Source organism: Megachile rotundata, chromosome 2, assembly GCF_050947335.1.
Source record: "Megachile rotundata isolate GNS110a chromosome 2, iyMegRotu1, whole genome shotgun sequence".
Taxonomy (NCBI): Eukaryota; Metazoa; Arthropoda; class Insecta; order Hymenoptera; family Megachilidae; genus Megachile; species Megachile rotundata.
In genome coordinates, this window is record NC_134984.1 from 4,727,609 (window position 1) to 4,752,892 (window position 25,284).

At 40.6% G+C, this 25,284-nt stretch overlaps 1 protein-coding gene across 5 annotated transcripts in view; it reads left to right on the forward strand.

Annotated features, from left to right (window-relative positions):
- Positions 1-1,811: 1,811 nt before the first annotated feature.
- LOC143265883 (uncharacterized) overlaps positions 1,812-25,284 on the forward strand; it is a 40,794-nt gene continuing 17,321 nt past the window's right edge. For 2 of the 5 annotated variants that reach the window (XM_076540353.1, XM_076540356.1), the window contains exon 1: positions 1,845-2,497. In XM_076540353.1, coding sequence (XP_076396468.1) covers positions 2,425-2,497 — 73 coding nt within the window. In that variant the 5' untranslated portion in view covers positions 1,845-2,424. Of the gene's footprint in view, positions 2,498-25,284 lie in introns of all 5 variants that reach the window. The other 3 variants (XR_013040666.1, XM_076540347.1, XM_076540357.1) reach the window with 3 other exon arrangements.

Sequence of the window (25,284 nt, forward strand, 5' to 3'; positions counted from 1 at the left end):
ATATAAAAATTGACTTTTCTGTTCGATTTCTTCAAAAAAAACTGTGCGTTAAGGGGTTAAAATCGTTCGAAGTTGGTTTCAAAAGTTAACAACAATTTTCGCTAATATTTCGAAAACAAAAGCTTTTCGTCAATTATGCATAAGGAAAAGGTTGTCCACAATCATGCCCCTGACAACATATTAAAAGGACATTAAAATCGTTCGAAGTTGATTTCAAAAGTTAATAACAATTTTTCGCTAATATCTCGAAAATAGGTTTGCGCGAAATTTGTATAGGAACAAAATTGTTCAGAATCATGTCCGTAATAAGATATTAAAAGCGCACTAAAATCGAGAAAAGTTTATTTCAAAAGTTGCCGGTTTTTTTGCAATAACAACACTTTGCAATTAAAAAATGAAAAATTTTTTGATAATAATACCAACGGGGAGTCAGAACCTATCAGATGCAAAAGGTTTCGTTCCGATCGGTCCACCCAGCTAGGCGTAATCGGTGAACATACATAGAAAAAAAAAAAAAACTATACTGATCGAATTGAGTAACCTCCTCCTTTTTCGAAGTCGGTTAAAAAGTACGACGAGCAGTGTTATCGAATAATAACCGTTTGTAAGGCGGGGAGGAAATATTTGAACGAACCGCCTGGCCTTTGTACGCCGAGGATGGGAGTCTTTTTTGCGGTATAGGTTCTATCTGATCTTTTTGTTTAACACGCTCACGCGGGCGCGTAGCACCGGTAGCTCGCGTTTGATTGTCCCATGGGGTGGCGTGTACCACCGGTAGAACACACTCGAATGTTCCATCAGACGTCGAAAAAAACCAAGTAGAAAAAATTTCTATGAGGTTGGAAATTTAAATAATTGAAATTTACTGTATATTAATTTTAAAATAGTTAAAGTTGTTTTATTTGATCTGGATATTATAAACACAACTAAACAAAATATTATAAACACAATTATAAAAAATTCTAAAATAAGAACATTACAGTTCAATATAATAAACTAGACTAAATATAATATTATAAATGTAACTAATTGTGAAAACATAATAATTAATTTTTAAAATGAAATGTTATAAACCTAACTTAACTTATTGTTTATGTTTACTATGTAATTTTTTGAAACATTTCAAGCAAAGTGTTATCCTGCTCTCATAACTATTGCAATTGTTTTCTCGTGGCATAATCTCTTTCTTTTTTTTTTGTATAACTTCGTATAATAGTCTTTACACCTTTTTGTTAATTTTCTGGCAGAACCTTTATAGGGTTTGAGAAAATGTGAAGCTTCTTGTCAAATATTAATGTATTTGCTATCCCATTTTTGATTTATGTACCATGCATTGATTCGACATGTCCCACAAATTGACTATATTATAATTTTCCAATACCATTTAACAGTTTTTCATTTAAACGAGCAAGATGGCCGCACCAAGACACTCTCTGTGGGGTCCTTAATCAAGGGAGGACTCCACTTTACCGACTAATGTTAATCGGGTAAAATAATTATTCATTTATTTAACATGAAAGAGTTTCAAAAGTTTATTAACAATGTCTGATTAACTATTTGTTATATTAGTCTTGATATTAGTCTTTAGGATTCACTCTAACACATTGATTAATAATACAAAAATAGTTCGTGAATGAATACAAGATTGAATACAAGAAGTTTCCGGGAAAGTGAACTTTTTTCCCCGAGGAAATCCCCTTCCAAAAAATTTAGGCGAGAGAAAAACGCACCCTTCGGCGGGACGGTTGAGCGGAAGTAGGTGTCGCCACATATTCTTAACGCGTCGATTCCCACACTAGCGCCACCTGCACCGCGCTCCACGGAGCACGCGCGTGCCGTGGCGGCTGCAGCTCACTCATTTAGTTGCGCTTCAAGGTACAGAATAGACGTCTCCGTGACTACTTTAATTTTCCAAATGGTGACGTATGCTAATTGTTACGAATTTCGCTGCTTGAGAGAAGAAATATGAACGTAATCTGTGCACGTTTGACAATTTTCTGACACTGTGAGATCATTTGCGCTAGTTGTTACGAAAGTGTGTTCTTTTATAAAAGGATAAAAGGAAGCAGCGCCTGAGATTGAACGGAAGTTTCTCGAACAAACTTTCGGACCGGAAATGATAACAATAGACAATGTTTCAGACACTGGAAGTGTTTCGCGGGTGATGTGTTCGTTAAACTACGACGTGTTGGACACGAACAGTGTGGTAAAAGTACGGTATCATTATGACATTCCGGACGAAGTGCTCTGTAAATTCGTGAAGGCCAGTGCAGAGACACAATGAACTTACCCATCGCGTCGATATTTGCATCTCCGTCACTTCTGACTTTTACGTGGATGTGCAAAAGGGCACGTAAATTAATTCCAGTGAACGCCGAAAGATGTTGGTGAAGTTAATTTATTGCCTAGCTTCGCGGCCACACCATGGCTGCCGTAGAAGATGAAATAATAGACACTGCAGTAGAATCGGTGCAACCGATTAATGGACGTTTTCTGCGTAAGTCGACGCTTTTTTACACAGTTTTATTTCCTCGACTTGCAGTCTATCACATTTCCATACAGTCATATTATATATCCAGACGTAGATTTTCTGTTTAAACTATCTTCTGCCTAATCAGCATCTTCGTAACAATCTGTAATTTCACAATTCTCAGCCTTTTTATAACATAACTTAAAGATTTCTTGTTAAATATAAATATTTTAGTATTCGCAACGTATATTTAAAATGTATTTCGCTGTAACAATTTTGAAAAATGCTTAAGTAATTTACACTACAACTAACATTACGTCTCGTACTTGCACTTATATTGTAACCGTCCACCCTATGTGCAACGGGTACGTTATATTCGTATATAGGTTTAAATATTACGAAATAAATATTCTCAGAAGTTAACATATACTATCGTAACCGTATTTATTCAAAGTAATGCGCACGTGTACACAAAACTGATATAAGAAATGAAAAGGAATTCGATACCCGGAATATAAACAAAACAAACATATCTCACGCAAAAACACACATTCTTCATTGGCTTAGAGTCGACCGTTACCGAATAAATAGATAATTTGAAATATAATATCCGCTTTACGAAGAATTGATCCGCGTTTTTGAATTATTAACCGCTTACGTAACCGATTTTTTACGTAAATAGGTCGTTGTATTTAGAATAAATTCACACCGACTCACAGTGGAGTATTTTAAAATTGACGCGCTCTTTAAACTTATATAACTTTATCAAAATTCGTCCAAAATTAGTAAATCAAAGACTATTTTAAAGCTTGAACTCACCATTCTTTAGATTTTTAACTATTTTTATCACAGTTAGTACGAAAAAGGAAGAAACGGGATATAAGTAAGAGTACTTTCATTTGCATAAATTCCTCGACATTTGTCACATACTACTAACTGCAGATATTTTTCTTGCAATTTTTAAACATATTATTAGTATTACAGAGTATTATCATTTATATTTAAATAAGTTAATCGCTATAGAAAAAAATGTTTGTTAACAAAAATATTTGCCCTATCGTCGAAATCTTTCTAACATGGAAAAATTTCATGTTTCAAAATAATATCTGAAGTAGATTGAGGAGAAGGGTGAATAAAAAATTAAATAGACAGATTTGAGCCTGAAAAATCATAATAATTTATTGGCTCAAATGATATAATTTAGGGGAAAAAGCCTTGCGGCATAAAAAACCCCTTTTAATGTATATTTGTTCGTGATTGATCGGTGAAAGTGTGAGATATTATGTATAATATATGATGTGTATATGTAACGTCCCTGGGGAAACATTTTTCTTTCTCTACCGGCATCATCACGACAATCTTCTATCCACCGATTAGAATACCCAATTATCGACAGTAGTTGCCAATTATCGACAGTACATTAGGTATCTATTATCATATCTATCAAATTCGACAGTCGGTAATCAGTGTATATATCGGTAATCAGTGTATATATATATATATATATATATATATACAGGGTGTCCCGCAATTAGTGTAGGACCCGAAAAGGGGTGGTAGGTGGGGCGATTCTGAACAACTTTTTCCTTTGCCAAAATATTGGTTGAGGCTCCATTTTCGAGTTATTAGCAAAAAACAGTGACCAATGAGAGCGTGCATAGACCGGGTGCGCGAAAGCGTGAGCAAAAGCTTCGAATATGACGGCCGATCGTCGTCGTGAACAAATGTATCGATACTGTCGGTATATATATATATATATATATATTATCATTTATATTAATTATCTTATAATTTTGATTTAGAGTAGGTAATATTTTCCGTAAAAGTAATTGAATATTGAGTTAGAATAATTAAAACAAGATTATGCATTATTTTATTTTAATTCTAATAAATGTATAGTTTTGTATGAGAAAGGGTATAGCCGGATAAGGTAGTCAAGTGTGCCCTTGAGTCGAATTAGAAACCCAACTCATCAGTCGGTAGCATATCCAAAAAAAAACATCTCACACCAAGTTTCAACCCCCTATCTCATCCGTGGGGGTAGTAAAAGGGAAAAAACGAAATTCCGGTTTTTGGCCTTTTTTAACCGACTTCGAAAAAGGAGGAGGTTACTCAATTCGATCAGTATATATTTTTTTTTTTTTTTTCCTCTATGTATGTTCACCGATTACGCCAAGCTGGGTGGACCGATCGGAACGAAACCTTTTGCATCTGGTAGGTTCTGACTCCCCATTGGTATTATTATCAAAAAATTTTTCATTTTTTAATTGCAAAGTATTGTTATTGCGAAACAACCGGCAACTTTTGAAATAAACTTTTCTCGATTTTAGTGCGCTTTTAATATCTTATCACGGACATGATTCTGAAGAATTTTGTTCATATACAAATTTCGCGGGAAGCTTTTGTTTTCGAGATATTAGCGAAAAATTGTTGTTAACTTTTGAAATCAACTTCGAACGATTTTAATGTCCTTCGAATATGTTGTTAGGGGCGTGGTTTTGGACAACTTTTTCCTCTTGCATAATTGACGGAAAGCTTTTGTTTTTCAGATATTAGTGAAAATTGTTGTTAACTTTTGAAACCAACTTCGAACGATTTTAATGTCCTTTTAATATGTTGTCAGGGGCATGGTTCTGGACAACCTTTTCCATATGCATAACTGACGGAAAGCTTTAGTTTTCGAGGTATTAGCGAAAAAAAAAATTGAAAAACGAATATCCATGTTGTCTTTTACTTAATTATGTTCATGGCATTTACGCAGACTAAAAAAAAAGCCCGGAAGAACTGTCTCACAGTATCCTATGCAATTCTCCCTATTCCACTAAAAAGCGTGAAATAAAATAATTTTAAGAAAAAAAAAATACGCCGACTTCGAAATGCACTAAAAAGTATAAAATAATTTCTATTTCCTAATGAAGTAATTTCTATTTCATTCAATCATATAATTACGCAACAGATATGAATGAAACCTATTTACTCGTTAGGTAGTTTATTAAATACATTTCAACCTTTTCGGAGGCGGCGCAAAATTAAAAGATTTTCTTGAACATGTCAAACTTTGGATAGCCGAACGTAGGCAATCCGTAGGTTGTCCGGAAAGTTCGTGCCGATTGTCGGTAGGCGGCATGAAATTTTATTTAGAATAATTTTTCACCAAAAAGCCTGAGACGTCCTGGAAGGCCTTCTCAAGTTGCATAAAAGATGGAAAAAGGCTATAGAACAGAGTAGCACCTATATAATTTAATAAATGTATACCAAATTTAAATGAGCTGCGTTTCAATTCCCCTCAAAATCGGCACGAACTTTCCGGACAACCCAATTTATTATTCTCTAATTCAATTCATCCTTGAAATAATCGCGATGTACAATATTAAGCAAAATATATCAAACAGAGCAAGTGATACCTGTTACAAATGAAGGCAGCAATGACGACTGACACTCTTCATAGTATTTCTTCAACAATGGAAAGTGATAAGTTACGAAAAATAAAATCGCATCCCCATTTGCTTATTAAAGTTAAAGAACTTTCATCTTCAGTCAAAGTATTTATAATTTCATCTAAATATATTACTAATCGGGCAACTGTGTGATCCAATAGATTTTGTACATTAATTTCAACGCAGCTTTCCGTAATTGTGTATGATTCCTTCCCGGGGTAGCAATCCGTTTTTGCGTTCTGTATAATAGTATAGCATGGAAACAATTTTTTGTCTGCCATTCGAATGATTTCGTATTGTCTTTTTGACAACTTTGCCTCCACAAATAAGACAAGAGCCTGCAGATTTGTCAATTTTTTATTTTCTTCCTCATTCTTCTTACCTGAAGACATTTGTCGAATTACTGCTGCGTGCGTAGGTGATTTCGTCACTTCTTTTAATACGAGGGTCATTCAATAAGTAAAGAGACAAATGGCTATAACTCAAAAACGGTTTATTTCAATCTTTCAGAATTAAGACTATTTTTCAACATAATCTCCCCGCACAGTTATGCACTTGTCCCATCTTCCTTGAAGCTTCCCAATTCCCTTGGCGAAGAATTCTTTCGATTTACCCCGAAGCCACTTTTGCACCGCTTCCTTAACTTCATTGTTAGCAAATCTTTTTTCACGTAGGGCGTCTTTGAGTGGTTCAAACAGGTAAAAATCAGATGGGGCGAGGTTGGGACTGTAGGCAGGATGAGGTAAGACCTCCCAACCCAATTCTTGAAGCTTATCACGGGTCAGCTGGACTAAAAATCTAATGACTGAGCGCTGCTCTTCTAAGGTGCAATCTTCTAGTGGACTTGCCATGGTGAATTGAAAATTTTGAGGTTATGTTGACATAAAATGATGAAACAGCTGATCAGAGCATATCCCAAGGTTGCCAACTAACACTCCTGAAAAGATTGTACACATTCATTGAATAGTTTTAAAATTATAGAATTTGTCTCTTTACTTATTGAATGACCCTCGTACATGCGAAGCATCTATTAAACCTTCAGATCTTAACTTTGACTGTGAAACAAACGTCAGCTCCTCAGTACTTATATTTTTGCGAAGATGTTCTGTCTTCCTTCTTTTGCTGCGTTCTGTCAAATCTACAAATGGTTTGCGTGCACGATAAAAATGAAGTTGTGATGTAGGAATTTCAAATGTTCCTCTAAGCCACTGTTCATTTTGTTTTAAAAATCGATTTTTATTATAAGTGGCACGCGTCCATCTATTTTTAAATTCTGATTTAAATCGGGATATTCTTTGCTTGAACGCGTGATATTCTTCTTCAGAATAATTCTGATCAGTTACAAGGAACTGTTCTAAATATTCTAGTTTTTGGTTAATATTTTCCTTCCCCTGTTCCTCCATTATATTAAATAATTTTTGCCGACTTATTATTTTAATTCCAGACGGTCCTGCACTTGGTTCCAAGGAATTTTCAGACATTTTGATTCCTATATGTCAAGTTATTGGGCTTAAATAATATTCACAACTCACAAATTGCATGAACAATTATACTTGCATGTCTAAGTGTACTTACCTAGTATAAATTAAATAAACTTCAATATGGAAATAGTTTATAGAAAGTTTATATAAAACCTAACCAATCACACTTAACGAATATTAGATAAATATAAACTACACAACACAAAACGTAAACTGAATAAAATACTGAGGATGTCACACAACGAGGGTGTTAACGATTCTGCGGGTGTAAACTTGTCGATACAAAAATCACAAATGTCCCGAGCAGCGCGATGTCCAATGTTTTTATGCCCTTTTTAAGAAGAGACAGAAATAGGAAAAGAAAAGGAAAAGTACAGAGTGGAAAGTTGAAGGGGTGAGAGAGAAAGTCAACGGAAAAACGTAGGCCCGCACGAGTCTGGCTACCAAATGTGCAATCGGACATTGACCAGACTTGCACTAGACCCTGGGACAATTGAAGATTGCAGAATAGGTAGGAAGTGCTTAGAAATACTCAGGCAATAGAGAAAGTTAGAAAAGTTAAATTAGCAAGAAGGTAGTGGCGGACACTGCTACAATACAAAAAATTATAAAATAATTTTAAGAAAAAAATACGCCGACTTCGAAATGCACTAAAAAGTATAAAATAATTTCTATTTCCTAATGAAGTAATTTCTATTTCATTTAATCATACAATTACGTAACAGATATGAAACGATTAAGTAAAAAACAACATGGATATTCGTTTTTCAATTTTTTTTTTATTTATTATTATTAAAAAATTGATAGATTGTAGAGGGGTAGCCTCCCCCTCTTCCGCCGCCTCTTCCTCCACCGCGGCCTCTGCCGCGATAAGGCTTTCGCCGCGTGCCCGCGGTTGTCCCCCTGACTACAATGTAAAATTTGAACTGTTACATAGGTTATACATTTTTGTACTTAATTCTTTATTATGTACGACACGGATTGGTTAACACTAGAACTACCAGCGTTCGATGTACATGACTTTTAAGTCGGAAATAAAATTATAAAACAAAGGATGAAATATAAACGTACCGTTGCACATACCGTAGTTCTTTATCTCAACACTAGGATCAACGTATATTCGAAGAAGAAACAATTTTACAAGTTTTATAATTTAGAAATAAGAAACTTTAAACAATTAATTTTTATGCCTTCGGTAGTTGTAGTGTTAATCATTTGTGTGATAGAATCTCTGATTCTTACCACGCGATGGCTTAGCTCCTTCCCCTTTTGGCTGCTGCTGGCGGATTTGCTCCGCCATCACTTGTAGTTGCTGCTACAGTTGCTGTTGTTGCAGCTGCATTTGCTCCATCATAGTCATGAAGGCTTGTTCTGAAAGAAAGAAAAGGGAAATATACAGGGTGTTCAGCGATTTACTAGCCAGCGTTTTTCTCGTAAATGACTGGTACTAGAAAAATATGAAAAAGGAAAAAGTGATAGCGTTTTTTGAAATCAACATAATGAAGTATGTATTTTTTTTGAGTTTAGACTGTTCTTTAAGATATGAAGGTAACCTTCAGTTTTTTAATGGAATCGTATATATTTTTTTATATCATATGAAAGAGCGTATCGAAACGAATTCAACAATGTATTATATCATGACCTTGAAATCCATTCTGAGTCAAAAGCAAACGAAATATTTCAAATATTTCGTATTACTGTACTTACCCGCTTCGCCCGCAAATACACGAACGACCCTTCCCGACCTTGCCCGCGAGTACGATCGTCGAGGCGCCTCCGCGGATTAGCGGACCAGTAGCACTTCGGCGCCCGATTCGAATCCGTTCAGTATCGCTTTACTTTATTTTATAATTGGGTGCCAGATGCCTTTCAGCGTCGCGATAAGGAACTTTGACGCGAAATGAGATTCTCAAGCGAAAAGATAGGAAAATCGCTTATATCAACCTCGAGGAAAAACGCGGAAGACTTGAATCGGCGGCGGACCAGCTCGGTAGCTCAGTAACCGAACGAAAGGGTAGAATGGCGGGATTCTTCCAGGGTAAAGGAACTAGACGCGGACGCGGACGAGCGAGAATGATTCGGGATAATCCGTGAGAGACCTCAATTTAGCGGTATTTGTTAAAACAGCGGGGTTTATTTTAAATATAATTAACCTACGTCGTACAGTGCGATCCAGGATATCGAAACTCGACTTATTCGTGTCTCGCTCGGCGGAAGGCCGAGGGACGATCTCCGCGGGACTTTAACCACGGAAACGATAAATGCCAGTTCCTAGGCGGAATACAATCTTTGATTTATTACAACGAAATTTCTAAACGCAACGCAAATACTTAACAAATGCGACGCAATTACCCGAACGGAACGTAACGCGACGAAACGCAATGAAACGCGTCGAAACGCGACGAACGCGACGAGACGCAATTATTCCAAACGCACTTCATTTACACGCGACGCGACTTAATCTTACACGCGAATCGATTCTGTATCGGCGACCGTCTAGAGAGAAGGCGAGAAGTTACGCGACAAACACGAAATGTCCGGTACGGCAAAACATGCACTTTACGATCTACAGTACTGATTCGTAACAAGCAACAGTTTTGTGATTCGTAACAAGCAAATTTCTATCCCCTCTTCTTTGTTTGAAGTCGGCCGCTGAGTGAGAGATCCGAGAAAGAATGAGAGGTCCGCGAAACCGAAGAAGTTATAAATTTTCACGGTCGACCGAACAGTTTAGTGGAAAGAGGACAGAACATATATATTGTTTTCTCACTCTGATGCATAGCGATTCTGTCGTTCATTCATTTAATCCTACATCGATTCGTAATAAGCCACTCGTAATAAGCCACTGGCTTGGGTTTGGGCAGTTGCTTGTTACGAATCCGGTATATTTTTCCATTCATGAAATTTTACTACTATTAAAAAGGGAAAGCATGCTATGTTCTGTCCTTGTCTAAAGAATAACATCGCCGCGCGACCGATTACTTTATATTATACCGCTACACCCAACCCCCTGTTTTTTCTACGCCGTCACCGTCCTCGCGCTTGGGAACAAAGGCAAGCCGAAAATATACCTGATTCGTAACAAGCAACTCGCCAGACCCGAGCGAGTTGCTTATTACGAATCAGTACTGTACTCCCGTACCAAGAGTTCGCGAAATCGAGACGTGGGAGGGCACAATATTGGCAAAGACCTACTCGAGACGATACTTTAAATTGTGGCTAACGCCATTCCTCGGTACAGGTTCGGTGATCGAGCCGAGTGGTTATTCGAGAGATCGAGAAGCGATCTCTTGACGAAACGAAAAAAGTCCAAACGTCAGGATCCTCGACCGTCCCGGACAGGGGCCCCCGGGATTACTCTTCTAACTTAACATAATTTCCCTACGATACAAGGCCACTCCGGTCACACTTTGCGGAACCTGCCCGTGAATGGCAAGCCAGGTGGTCTACAATCTACGATATGTTAATCTCGATTTCGCGTTCTTTTACACATATAGCGGTAAATGAGTGGGTTTACCAAGGCGTCCAGGCACAGGTCACGGCGGGTCCGGTATGATTTTCCTCTCGGAACGATATTTCACGATACTATTCTACTCGACAAAACTGGGCAATTGCCAGATACAGAATAAGGATCCGCGGACCCTTGTGCCGGTATTAGGACACCTCGTAGCCTTCTCCCACCCTCGGCCGGAGTCTCCGAATTCTAGCGAAGTTTTCTTCGGCAGGACCTCCTCCGGCTCCACAGCCTCTCTTCCTCTATCGTAGGGCGGTAGCGGGGAAGCGGCAGGGTATCGGCACTTTCCCTCGGCGTACGTCGTTCTCTCGCTGGTCTCTCTCCTCTTACTCCTCTTACTCGCTGGTCTCTCATGGTCTATCGGAAGGTCGAAGCGGGGTAGCGGCAGGGTAGCGGCGTGTTCCCTCGACGTACGTCGTTCCCTCGTTGACAGTGACGTCATTCTCCGGCGGTACATACAAAATAATATAGAGGCAGATTTCGTTCTTACGATATTATACGCGCTTCGTTCTCTCTCTAGACGGTTTCTGCCTACGACCTATAACCTGTCCGGTCTCCCGAGGAGGCTCCTTGTGACGGGTATAAAATACCACGTCACACTATAAATACTTTATTCAAATAGAAGGAAAAATCTTAAACGATAACATAATAAAATTAGTCTGGTAAATATAATTTGTAATAGCTAATAGTCTGGTAAATATAATAGTAATATAACTCAAAATTAAATTTTATTTTATAATAACGTCCGCACGCTTACCTATGTACCGAGACAAGAGAGCGAGCCACGGACAATGTTCGCTTCACGGCCTATGTTCGCGACGACCTCTCACGCTCCTGCGCGCTCTTTTCAAAAACCGTGAGCCGCGTGATGATTATTTTTAACACTCCGGATGGGGAGGGAGCACGGGGATAACCCCGGGACGCCAGGTTGTCCACGGGGTCGCGAAAACGTAAACGATCACGAGGAGAAAGGTCACGAGTTCGTTCCCTTCTCTCGCGTCGTTCTTCTCTGGGCAAACTGTAAGCGTAATCGCGTTCAACACCTCCGCGCTCTGAATAACCAGCCCCGGATGGGGAGGGAACGCGAGGGTGGCTCCGGGACGCCAAGTTGTCCGCGGAGTCGCGAACACGTAGACGATCGCGATCCTCATCTATTCTTTCGCGTCGTCCTTCGCGTCGCTCTTCGCGTTGCGGTTCACGACGGCTAACGCATGATTCGGTGACAGCGGGTAGGGGAACTTCTCCGTCGCTCCCGCTGCTGCCATACCGAATCTGTTGGTGGGAGAGTGGGGGGTCTGGTTGACGGTGTTCGTACCGACCCGTCGCTCGCTCTCTTACCGGCCGCGACGCGGCAGAAATCCCCTCCCTTTCGGAACGCGTTACTCGGCGATCGCTACCGATCGGTTCGAATTGGGGAAGGGGAGCCGAAGAACCTCGCGTCTCCAGCGGTGGGGAAGCGTGACGCGTTTCGCGATCACCCCGGTGTCCGGTAAATTCGGACTCCGCGAGACGCGAATCCCTAACTCGCGGCGTGCTTGCGGTTGCTAGGGGGCGGTGGGGAGTAGTATCCGCCGGTTGGGACATTTCCACCCCTTCAGAATGAAGACTAAGGGGGTCCCGATAACGACCGACGGACTGACCAGTGGGCATCCACTGGCGGTCCTCCACCCATCCGCGCGGTAATTCGGGAGTGTTGGAATCCTCCGGTTGGTCCAGCGCGGACGCGTTTTCTCCCGCTGGCCGCTCCGTAACCGGACACGAAGGTTCGGTCACGGTCAAGGTCGGGGCGGCGGCGGGAATCAAATCTAAACTAGCGCGCGCTCCGAGTGGGTACCCGGACCCGCGAAGGGGGGAGAGACGGAGGATGGACTCGTATCGGGCGAACAAGTCCTTTCCTCTGCTGCCGGCCACCAGTTTCAAGCGATCTGTTGGTCTGCGCGCCGGCCACCTCGTCTACTGCAGGGTCCCACCCGGCCGCGTTGGGTCCGAATTCGAGGCGGAAATGGTGACGCCTGAATCGGTCAGCCAACGCGGTCCACGTACCGACGGTACTGAATCGTAACATTTCCATCAGCATAATTACATCTACGGCATTGTGTCGGTCCACTAGTGAGGAGCACATCTCCCGCAGCTCAGCTCTCTGTTCGCGAAGGGCGAAACGGCGAGCGCGGTCAGTCTCAGTGGTCTCGGAGCCGGACATAATGAAGAATTTTTTCCTAACTTTAACCCGGAGTTAAGCTGACGATGAAAAAGCGATAATATACGCTCAAGAAAAAAAAAAAAACAACCGACAGCTCAAACCGTCACGGGTGCCAATTCTTAACACAAACAAAGGCTCAATATAATCGGCCTTGTATGCCGTTAGAAATCAAATGAAAAGACAATAATAATCCGTTACAGAGTTTCGATCTAGAGACAATCGCGGCAATAATATCGGATACCCACGTGTACATACGGGGTACAGGTAGATGTCAACGAAGCAAAAACGATCGCCTATTGCTAGATTCGAAAACAAAGACTCGTCGTTGAAATCAACGGTACGAGTAACGGGAATTTCAAACCAACTAGAACAAAGAAAATCTTTAAGGGTGGATACTCGCGTCCCTGTGGTCAACTTTACTCGGGCCCCACGTTGGGCGCCAAATTTGTGACGGATCGGTGGGGGAAAGCCCGAAGGGGGTTCTCTAGAGAGAAAAATGAATTCGCGTGGGCCCCACGCGTTACAAGCAACGGTCGAGGAAAAAGGGGTCGACTCGCCAGTTGCGAGGGAGGCTTTTGCGGCGCGGGGGCCAACGGTACGCGCGAGAGCAAAGATAGAGAAAATACAAAAAGGTACAAAGACGCTGAGGTAGTCGTCCGCGAAGGAACACGTCCTGTTAGTGGTCGTGGACAGTAAGGGGACGTTGGTCCTAAATACCAAATACAGCGGAACAAAAGAAAAAAACTAGATTAGAGGGGATGGTGTCGTGTAGACCGTCCGCGGCCTCTAGGGTCCTCGTCACTGGGGCCAGGGTTCCTATCGCCCTCGCCCACGCGCAAATGAATAACAAAAAGAAGGGTAAGGAGATGACTCCTACCTTTTTGGCGCAGGTGTACTCAACCAAAGAACTTCACACTGGGGCGGCGGCGACGGAAAATCCACGCACAGGCACACACACAATACAAAGAAAAACAAAACGGTAATAAAAAAAAGAACGAAACGCACTACTGAATTAAGAGAAAAAGAACGGAGACGCGATACACACAAAAAAAAAGAAAAAAAAAGAAACGGGCTATAGCGGGACTTTTCAAGCGTTACGCTCTCTCGCGGCGGCTCGCTAGCTTCTTCCTTCCATCTTCTTCTTCCCCGGTTCGCGGTATTCCCCCACCCCGAGGATTTCGGCGTCGAGGATGAGCCATTCCACTGCGACGTCTGGTGGCCAGGTCCTGGGGCCCTCTCGAGGTGGCAGTCGGGGGTGGCTCGTCCCCAGGCCTGGCGTTTCCCGGTGGTGGGCTGCCGGTCGCCCTCGCGGAGGGTGACGGGGTGGCACCGCGACCGGACAGCCGGGGTCTTCTTTGGTGGGCCCATCCCGCGCCTCCGTCACTCAGGGAGAGGTTCCTCCGCGACCGGGGACAACGGTGGCTCCTTCCTGGTGTTGGAAGGGGGGGGGGGGGGGGGGGGGGAGACAAAGCGGGGCTCGCGAAGAGAGAGAAAAAAAAAAGAAAGAACACATAGAAAAAGAAAACACACGGCACACTCTCACTCATTCTTGCCCCAGCGGTGAGGGGGTCCGCTTGGGCGGAGGAGTGGGGCTGGCAATTCGGGAGGATCCTCATAACGAGGCATAACCAAAAATAAGAAGGTAATGAACTAAATGAAAATATGCCTCGTTACAGTAGTAAGGAAAAATAGAGTGTATATTTTGTAACTAATAGGTGTTTAAGTTTATTCGCGCGGTTCCCGATGTCGCATTTTCAAATTCCGTGATGCGGAAGGTATCCTCGGTGTTTAGAGGTACTCCCGCTTCGAATGCTTCCACATCCTCGTTATCCATTTGAAGTATTTTATTGGTGCACTCAGAGCAGGCTATGGCTGGCACACACAATGCTCTTCTTGCATCTGAGGCACCGGGTTTTTTCTAGGGCGTAGTCCCTCTTGATGTAGAAGTGCGATCCTGTACGCAATTATTTATTCGTTTAATTATTTATTGAATGATAAATATAAAATGAAATCTTGATTCTTGCCTGCGCTCCACCACTGCCTTTTCGCTTCGGAGTGGATGGGTACCATGCAGAGTAAGCATAGTCTCCCTACAGTAGGGTTGAATTTATACGAAAATACCAGCCCCATGTCTCTCATGCAGAGTGCAGTTGTTAGTTGATGATTTTGTCGTCCAATGTCCATTTTGTCCGGGTCTTGAGTGATCCTTTCTTTTTCCTTTCTTCGTGGCTATTCCTCCGGATGGCACTCTTACTACTGACTACTTGTTCGTACGGCTACGCCCTTTCGCACGTATTCATCTTCCTGTCGATTTCCAATTATTCGTTTGTAAATGGGCCCGTTTAACTCGATCCTTATGTACGATTCTTCTTTTGTTCCTTCGGTCTATTTGTAACTCTATGTTATTGTCTCCTATGATACGTGTAATCTTGTAAGGGCCTGAGTATTCCTTCTTGAGTTTATTCTTCCGTGCCGGATTAAGGAGGAATACGTCCTCGCCGGTCTCGTAACTAATCGGGCGGATCTTCTTGTCGTAGTAGTGTTTCTGTCGGTGTTTCGCCTGTTCGAGATTATTCCGTGCGGTTTTCCGAAAATTGTGTAGTTTTGTTATAAGATCGTCGACGTAGTCTGGATAAGTGCATACTGCATCTTCTGTTGGAAAATTCGATGGTTGTCGTGCTTTCTTACCGAATACTAACTCGTGAGGGGAAAATCTGGTACCTTCGTGGAGACTGGTGTTGTAGGAAAACATCGCTTGCGGTAACCATTCATCCCATTGTTTTTCTACTGTGAGAAAGTGTTTTAGATATTCTATTAATACTTGGTGGCTTCTTTCTAAGGATCCATTTGACTGCGGATGGAAAGACGACGTTCTGTATGCCCGTATGTGGAATATTTTTGCTAACTTCTTTATTAAAGAGCTCATGAAACATGCCCCTTGGTCAGTTAAAATCGCCTTTGGAGAGCCAAATGTGCAAATAAAATGCTCAGTGAATGCTTTCGCTACGTCTTCTGCGGTCATCGAGGCGATGGGTGCTGCTACTGAATATTTAGTCAAATTATCTTGCATGGTCAATATATAGCTGTATCCTCTTGACATTAAAGGTAAGGGTCCCAATATATCCATCGAGATTTTATCGAATGCATCTAGGGGAGTATCCGTAATTACCATAGGTTCTTTATTTTTTACGCGAACTAATTTGTTTCTCTGACAGTCTATACAGGTTTTTACAAAATCGGCTATCTCTCTCTTCATATTCTTCCAATAATAATTCTCTCTGACGCGATGGTAAGTTTTTCGTATTCCTTTATGCCCCCCGGTGGGTGTTATATGATTTTCTTGAATTATAGGGATTCTTTCCCCGAACGATGGAGTCTTAATATCCCCGGTGCAAATGGCGATACGTATAGGCATGTCAGCAAAAGTTAAGAGTATTAATTTTTTAAGATTTCTGTTATCTGGTAAGTTAAGGTCACTAATTTTATTCTTTTGGAGGAGTAACGCGAGTTTCTTAAGAATCTGAGGTAATTCCTTTTTTGATATAATAGTTACGCCGAATATCCATTGCTTTCTTAATTTAAGTTGAATTATTTCTTTTTCAGGTGCTGGTTTGATTTTCTTCCTCTTGATGAATAACTCTGATTTAGAATCCAGAGGGATCCCTTGGGAGTCCCAAAATACTGCTATTGGTCCCTTTCTCGTCCAAAGATGATCCTTTACTTCAATTACCGAGCTTATTATTTCTTCGGTTATTCTCGGTTTCCGTACTTTGCTTACCGTAAGTTTTCCATCTTCCTTTTTTATTTTAATGGGAGTTACTGGACCCGATTTATTTAACTTTTTAGGTTCGTAAGGAGCTTCTTCTTCTTCCTCTTTCTCGGATTCTGAAGATGGAGGTGCAGCATTAATTTTCGGCGGATCTTTGAATAGATGTTTGGGAATTATTGTTTCTTCGCTGAATTTTTCTATTTCTTCTCCGATTACCAGTGGGTCGTTTTTCCTTAATATTAGTGGCGGTGGAGTCTTCGCTTTGAATGCGTAGGGTGGTTGATGAACTTGTGCTTAAACTTGCATTTGGTGTTCTTTAATTTTTTCGTGATTAATAATTTCTTCGTCTGCTTCCTTGTCAATGGTATCTTCATCGGAACCGTCTGTGTCATAATAGTTCGATTCGTCGGAACTTATCTCCTCTTCTTTTATCCCTTTCCTACGTTTATAAGGGAGTGCATCTGAGTTTTTGCCTTCCAATGGGCGAGTAGGGTATTGGTGATACTTCTTAGGCCTTTTGACCTCCCTTGAATTCGTTGCAGTTGATTCCCGTGGTCGGGTTTTGTATTGATGCCACTCCTTTTTCTTCTTGATTTCTCGCGAACTGGATGTAGCTGATTCTCGTGGTCGTGTATTATATTGATGAAATTCCTTTTTTCTTTTTATTTCTTTCGAACTGGACGTCATTGGTTCTCTTGGACGAGTGTTGTATTGATGGACTTCTTTTTTCCTTTTAATTTCTCTGGAACTGGACGTTGCTGATTCCCTCTGACGAGTTTTGTACTGGTGGAATTCCTTCTTCTTTTTAATTTCCCTTTGGATATCTGTACTTGTAGCCGATGGACGAGGTCTTTTCGCGTTGACCGGTAGCACTTTTGTTGGAACGGGGTTACGGGATAATGCGTCCGTATTGGCGTTCAGGTTTCCGGCTTTATATTTAATCTCGTAGTCATACTCACTTAACTTAATTCGCCAGCGCAGCAACCTCGATGTCGGGTCTGCGACGCTGTTCAGCCAGACTAGGGGCTTGTGGTCAGTTATAAGGAAGAATTTTCTTCCGTAAACGTACGGGCGGAAGTGATGTACTGCGTAACCGATGGCGAGTAATTCTCTCTCCGTGGTTGAGTATCGCGTTTCTGCCGGGTTGAGGACTCTCGAAGCGTATGAGATCGGCTGGTCCTTTCCTGTTTCACCCTGGCTGAGAATGGCTCCAATTGCAATCCCTGACGCATCCATAGTAATGTTAAAGGGTTTGGAAAAATCTGGATGAGTGAGGATTGACTCTTTACATAGTCTCTCCCTAAGGATCGTAAAGGCTTCCTGTTGGAGGTTAGTCCATTCGAATTTCTGTTCCTTTTTCGTCAAATCTGACAATGGCTTCGCTATCCTTGAGAAGTTTTCGATGAATCGTCTGTAATATCCGCAGAGTCCTAGGAACTGCCTTACATTCTTCACCGTCTCTGGTACCGGGAATTTTTCCACCGCTTCTATTTTCTTGGGGTCCGGTTTTACCCCGTTTTCGTCGATGATATGGCCTAAGTACGTTATTTCCTTTTTTAGAAATTCACATTTGTCGGGCTGTAGGCTGAGGTTGGCGTCTCTCAATTTCTCCATCAATTTATGGAATTTAACTTCGTGTTCGTGCAGTGAACTTGCGTAGATTACGATATCGTCCAAGTACACGAATAGTTCTATTCCTTGAAGTCCAGATAGGACGTTGTCCATCAATCGTTGGAAAGTGGCTGGTGCGTTCTTTAGTCCGAATGGCATCCTGTTGAACTCGTAGTGACCGTAAGGGGCCGAAAACGCAGTTTTGCACTTGTCGTCCGGATGCATTGGAATTTGATGAAATCCTGATTTTAGATCGAAAATTGAGAAATATTTCGCGCTACCTAACTGGTCCAAAATATCAGTGATATTAGGAAGTGGATATGCGTCGCTAATAGTTTTTTCATTTAAGCGCCTGAAATCTATAACTAATCGCCACCTCTTTTTGCCCTGAGAATCTTCTTTCTTTGGTATGATCCATAAAGGAGAATTATAAGGTGAAGTTGATTGTTCAATAATTCCTTTTTCGAGAAGCTCGTCAATTTGCCTGTTGATTTCCTCTTTTTGACTTTATGGATATCTGTACTGTTTTACGTTAATTGGTGCGTCATCGGTGGTAATAATCCTATGGTATACTTTTTCTGTTGCTGCCAAATCTTCTCCCGGTAAATTAAATCTATCCGCGTGTTGCTTTATTAATTTTTCGACGCTGGCTCTTTCTTCGGAATTCAAATGATCTAATCGCAGTAGTTTAAGTAATTCTTGTATTCTAGGTGTATCCGGAGATTGTGAGTCGTCTACGGGTGATTCCTCGAAAGGCTGTAACTCTACCTCAGGCATGGAAATTTTTATCTTTTCGGAAAAAACGTTAATCGCGTAAATAAATGCTACCCCCTTTCTATTAGTGACTATAGCGTTACCGAGATGCAAATTGGGATTTATTTTTAGTTTTGGAACGTATCCGGTGCTGACATGATTATTTAAGACCCTAATTGGTATTACGTTTCTCTCCCTAGGTTCTATGTGGATAATTGGTTCTTCGAATGGTATGGTAAAATCCTTGGTGATTACTATTGCTTTGGGATAGTTAATTATTGCTTCAGTGTTTTGGAAGAATTCGTTTCCGAGGATCCCGTCTTGTTTTATTGGTAGGGTTTCGGCGATGTGTATTATGGTTTCGTGGTCGAATATCTTCACTTTGATGTACCCTGTTGTAGAAATTTTTCCCTTAGTTATTCCGCTTAGTTGTAGACAGACGTCGGTATAGATTTGAGTGGGATATACTAAGGACGTTTCTTTAATTAAATTTAGATCTGACCCTGTATCTATCATGAATAAGGCTGACCCGCTTTGGAAAATCTTATTTTTTGCTTCGATACTAGGAGGTTTTTTAATAATTTTAGTGGGGACTATGAGGTTTGTACTGCTACGCACCTGTTCTGCTCTTTTATCTTGATAAGCCTGTTCGGCTCTTTTATCTTGATAAGCCTTCTTCCTACATTGCGCGATTGTGTGGCCAATATTTCCACAGAACGTACAGGTAGGAGGAGGAGGCCTGGCTGCTGGGGGCCTTCTGAGAATAGTTGGACTGGCTATTTGGCTATTTGGATTTGGCGCAGTGTGTGGTGCAATGTGCTGTAGTTGTGGTAGTTCTTGGTTAGTTGTTCTCGTGGGTCTTCCGTGTTGGTTAAAACTACGACAATCTGGGGCTCTGTGCCCTAATCTCTGACAGTGAAGACAATATTTTTGTTGCCATTGTACCGTCGCGGTTTGCTGAGATCCTGACATATAATTAGGACGCTTATAATTGCTAACGCGAGCATACTCATCTGCCATTTTTAATCGGACCTGACTCTCCCTAAATTCTGCTTCGGCAAGAATTGTTGCGCTAATCGCATCGTCGAGAAATATATATTCGTGGTGTCGCAGTCTATTGTAAATTTCTGGTCTTAACCCTGTCATAAATGTTCTAATCGCGTTACTTTCGGCAGTTTTGTTATACTGTTGTGCTAACCTCGGTTGCTCTTCCTCATTGCAATTCTTAATTTGTGATAAAAGGCTTGATACGCGACTACCATAATCTACAACTGCTTCATTTGGCATCTGAGCCATTTTTGAGAGGTCTCCATATAATTGGTAAGAAGTGTATAATGGAGCGAAACGCGATTTCAAAACTGTAATTAGTTCGATGATCGTATTATAATCACCGCTTGCGATTACTCTGGACGCTTGACCAAATAACTTATTTTTAATTAATTGTACTAGGCCATATTCGGCGTGAGGAGAAATAATATTTTTCGCGCTAGTACAACTTTTCGTGAACTGATATAGGGGTATATTGTGACCGTCGAACGGAGGCACAATATCCGCGGCATCTCGGATGCTAATTTGAGGAGAAGGAGAAATAATTACCTCCTCCTGAGTTCCCGAACTACATTCCTGCGTTTCTAATTCCCTTTCCATTTTGGATTACAAAATCTAAGCTACTATAATTAATTAATTAATATATGTATGTATTATTAATTTTTCCTATTCCTTTTAACTAGATTGTTTTCTACTTGTGTATTTTATTACGCGTTTATCTTTTATTTTATTTTAGTGATGAACGATCTTGATCTCCGCAGAGAAAAGTTCTCTTACCACACAGGAGATCGGTGATACGTATCTCTATAGCTACGTTCAGTGACCTATTCCTGTATATCCCACCGCTGTCACCAAATTTTTCTAATCGTGTAACGTCCCTAGAACCTAAGTTTAGTTAGTTACAAGCGCTAAAAGGTAAAGAGCGGCTTTTACCTCTAAACGACTCGATTTCGCAAGTAAAGATTGTGGGATTCGTGTGGTGTGCGGCTAAGGAGTAAAATCCACAGGTCAAAATCTTTCAACAATTAGATTGATTCAGTAAACGATAAGAAATGAAACAACAACAACAACAATAACAACAAAATAAAGAAAGTATATAAATTATAAATGATTGATTAGTATAAAGAACTAAATAGATCTTGAAATAATAATAATGATAGAAATAATAGAAATTGATAAATTAAACAATATGTAGTATGAGACTCGCTGGTCAGTACTTTATGTTGGACCGTATCTAATTCTGATCTCTGATAAAGTTAACTTCGCTTTTATACGTATTCGATTCTCGTGTTCGAAGGTATCGCAGTGACAAAGTTTATCTCAATTTGTACGATTGATTTGTATAAATGTTCTTTGACGAAATTAATTAATACTAGCGCTTTATAATCTACCGCTGCGAGGAATTCGACCTAAGTGAGATTCTCTAAACGCACCTAAATACGCTTTCGCAAAAATTAGACAGATTTATCTACTATCTAACGCGATGTAATCGATTACGGAAATGACGCTAAGTGAGAACAGTATTCTTTTATTAATTCAAATAACAAAAATTTATCTGAATCTGAGAACTACTCTTCGGAACAATTACTCTTATGATTTGACTCGACAACTAAATGGTTCATGACCCTTTTAGCCAAAACGAATACTGACATCCGAAACCAGATCGCTTAATTGGGGAGCTCTGCGTTAGCCAGCTACTAAAACGACCCAACGATACCAGAATCAGGTGAACAATATAAGTTCGACAGGGTAGCAAATCAATTGACTCTAATTGTAAAATCGTAATTGCTGAACTCCCACCCAAAAGACACAGGTTTCAAAGACCAAGCCGCTCAAATGGGGAGCCTGCTATTCGCTGGCTACTAAACTACCCAGAGCGAGCTCCGAGAATCTGATGGCGCGTTAACAATTCGACCAAAAATAAACTATGAGTAGCTGAGAGCTATCGTTTCGATATCTTAGCCTTTCTTGGTGCTAAGTACAGCTCTCTCCTGACGGAGTTTCAGATACGAGATCGTTTGAATGGGGAGCTCTGCGTTAGCCAGCTACTAAAACGACCCACGACCAAGTATCCAAATGGCGTATACTCGCTTGACCAATCAAGTATCAAGATTCGTTGCGGCTCTTAACAGCGGAAATTGTTCTGAGTTCTTATTCTTATCAATAATACTTCTATCGTGCTCGACTGCGAAAACTGTTCTGATTTTAGACGGGTTTCGCTCGCCCTTTTATACTCGCAAGTTCGCCGAATTCCTGGAATTTCTGTGACGTCAGAATATCTAAATTTTCATATAACTTCGTTATTATATATTAATTATAAATTTGAACGGTTCAATTATATTTTAAATGTTGCTCTCTAATTTCTGGCTAACAATTTGATATAAAAATAGTAGTATAACGGTGTTTTAGCGAAAAATACATTTTTTGTCCTTTTCTAATTAATTGCGTACGAATTCTATGAGAGTCGAATCTATTCCGATTTACAGCTTTTTAATTGAAGAAAATAATTGTGGTTCCGGCCATGAATAGTTTAGCCCTTTGCGGACGACGACTTTTTCGGCCGGGTAAGGTAGCAGGACGAAGCGATTTTCGCAAATGCGTTGAGTGACTTACATGATGCAATAAAATGATCTTACATATAAATTACCTTTTAAAAACGTTATATTTGGATTGTTTATCTATATTTACATGTTTATCTATACAAGAAACTAACTATCTTTACAAGAGCTTATCTATCTTTACAAGAATTACGGTCTATAATGTCGTTTTGTGTGATACGCTGTATAGCATTCACCAAGATGCATCCGTGGTTTATCTGGGCACGTATCACAATAATACGTCGTCTCATGTCTACCACCTGGTTTGTTACGGGTTGAACAAACTTTACAGTCCTTCTTTGTTCCCGTAAGAATTACGTGAAGCTTTCCGTTTAGGCGAACTTCGTCAGGGTTGGACGTCGACTTTGAAGCTCGCTCTCGTGTCTGACGAAAATCTCCTCTCATGTTATTTAGCAAATCTTTTCGAAACTCTAAATGTGAAAGCGGTTGTTCGTTCCTTTGCCTTTTGACTTCTTTGTACAGAATGTACGAATTAATAATGCATATTTCCAATCCCCAAAAGAATAGTTTGCGCCACCACTTTAGGGACTTCCTCATAAAACAGTACGTCGAACAATATTGATCTGCGAGATCAACGCCACCCATGAATTGGGTGTAATTTGTGATAGCATTGGGTTTTGAAATCACCGTTTGGACACCATGCCGGAGAATTCGTCCAACGGTACTCATTTCTGCACTGTAATAATTGGACAATAGTGTGACGATCCTCTTATCCTTCCAAGCCAAAATCACATTATTGTTTCTACGATACGCTATCATAGATTTTCCTTTTGGAATATGTCGTTTTTTTATTTCATCTGGCAATTCTTTTCTATTGGTTAGTATGGTCCCAGTCAAATGACATTTTAGTCTATATAATTCATTAGCTAACATGTAACTCGTATAATATCGGTCAGTAAACATGTGATACCCTTGCGCACCTGGAATTTTATTTAGCATCATTGTATACAAATGTAAGGGGATCCTTGTCGAAACTGGAAGGTTCGGCCTTAGCAGTTTTTCCGTCGTAATGCTGCCATAATAAGGTAAAATACTGCAAATGTAACCAGTATTGGAATCTGCCAGTATATAAATTCTAATGCCCCATTTAGTCGGTTTCTGGGGATTATATGTAATAAAAGAAATTCGACCTTTCAATTTTACGACGGATTCGTCGACACAAATTTCTTGGCTCGGTGTAAAATAATCCAAAAATCTCGAATTTATATAATCAAGATGTCTAGTGATGCGCTGCAAACGTGTAATGTTGCTACCTTGTGCCCCTTCTATTTGTACATGCAACATCCAAAAAATTTGGACAAATCGATCTCTTGTAAAGGTGTTTGCAAAAAATGGAATGTGGCTTATTTCACGTGTTGACCAGTATTCTTTTATATTGCCGACTACCATTATCCCCATATTTACAATCACTGCAATAAATCCCCAAAATTCTTCCTTCTTGACATTGTGCCAAGTTTTCCAAAGCGACCTTGATGATAGCGTCTTTCCTTCCAACTTCTTTGCAGCATAGTTATTTGTTTCTATTGTTATTTGATCGACTAGCTCTTCGGTAAAGAACATCTTGAAAAAATTCAAAGGTTCTCTCACATCGGAGGGTACGTGTGGTCCTGTAGATCTTTTGCCCGGTATGAATTTTATTCTGGATGGTACTTCCTCGGATTCGTGACAAGCTGTCCATTCTGATTCACCGGAAGTTTCTGGGACATCACTGTCACTTTCCGATTCGCTATCAATTACTCGGATTTTTCTAGTTCTCACGCCTACTACATCATCATCATCCTCTTCGCTTTCGTCACTTCCCGTCCCTCTGATGTTTTTAGAAATACGTTGAATTTCGTCATGCACCGTATCGAAACAAAATTCGTCTTCACTGGAGCTCAGATCATTTGTGAGATCCATTTTTTTAGGGATTCACACAAAATGACGAAACAAATTCTGTTGATGCTTCTGCTACACTCGCCAAAGTCTCAACTGAGCTCGGAACTGTTGTTAAGGCTACACAATTTGGAAGGCCCTTCATTATTTTATCTCTGTTACAACGTATCGTTTTACACATCCTATATAAGAACCTAAGCAGTTCAGCAACCTCTTTAAGAAGCGATAGTGCGACCCAGTCAATTGGAGATAGAGGGAACATAAACATACACCGACTGTCGACTGTCACTCGCCATTCGTCCTGCCGCACGAAAAGCCGTGGCGACTGAGAGTCGCCTATCGTCCGCAAAGGGTTAGTAATGACTGATTTTACGTATATAATTTGATTTAGTTAATTAATTAATTTACTGTTTGATAATGCCGTAAATAGAAATAGTATCGCTATCCTTCTCTAGGATTAGCGCTGATCTCAAGGATTTCGGGCGAGTATCGCGGCACGTAGGCACATC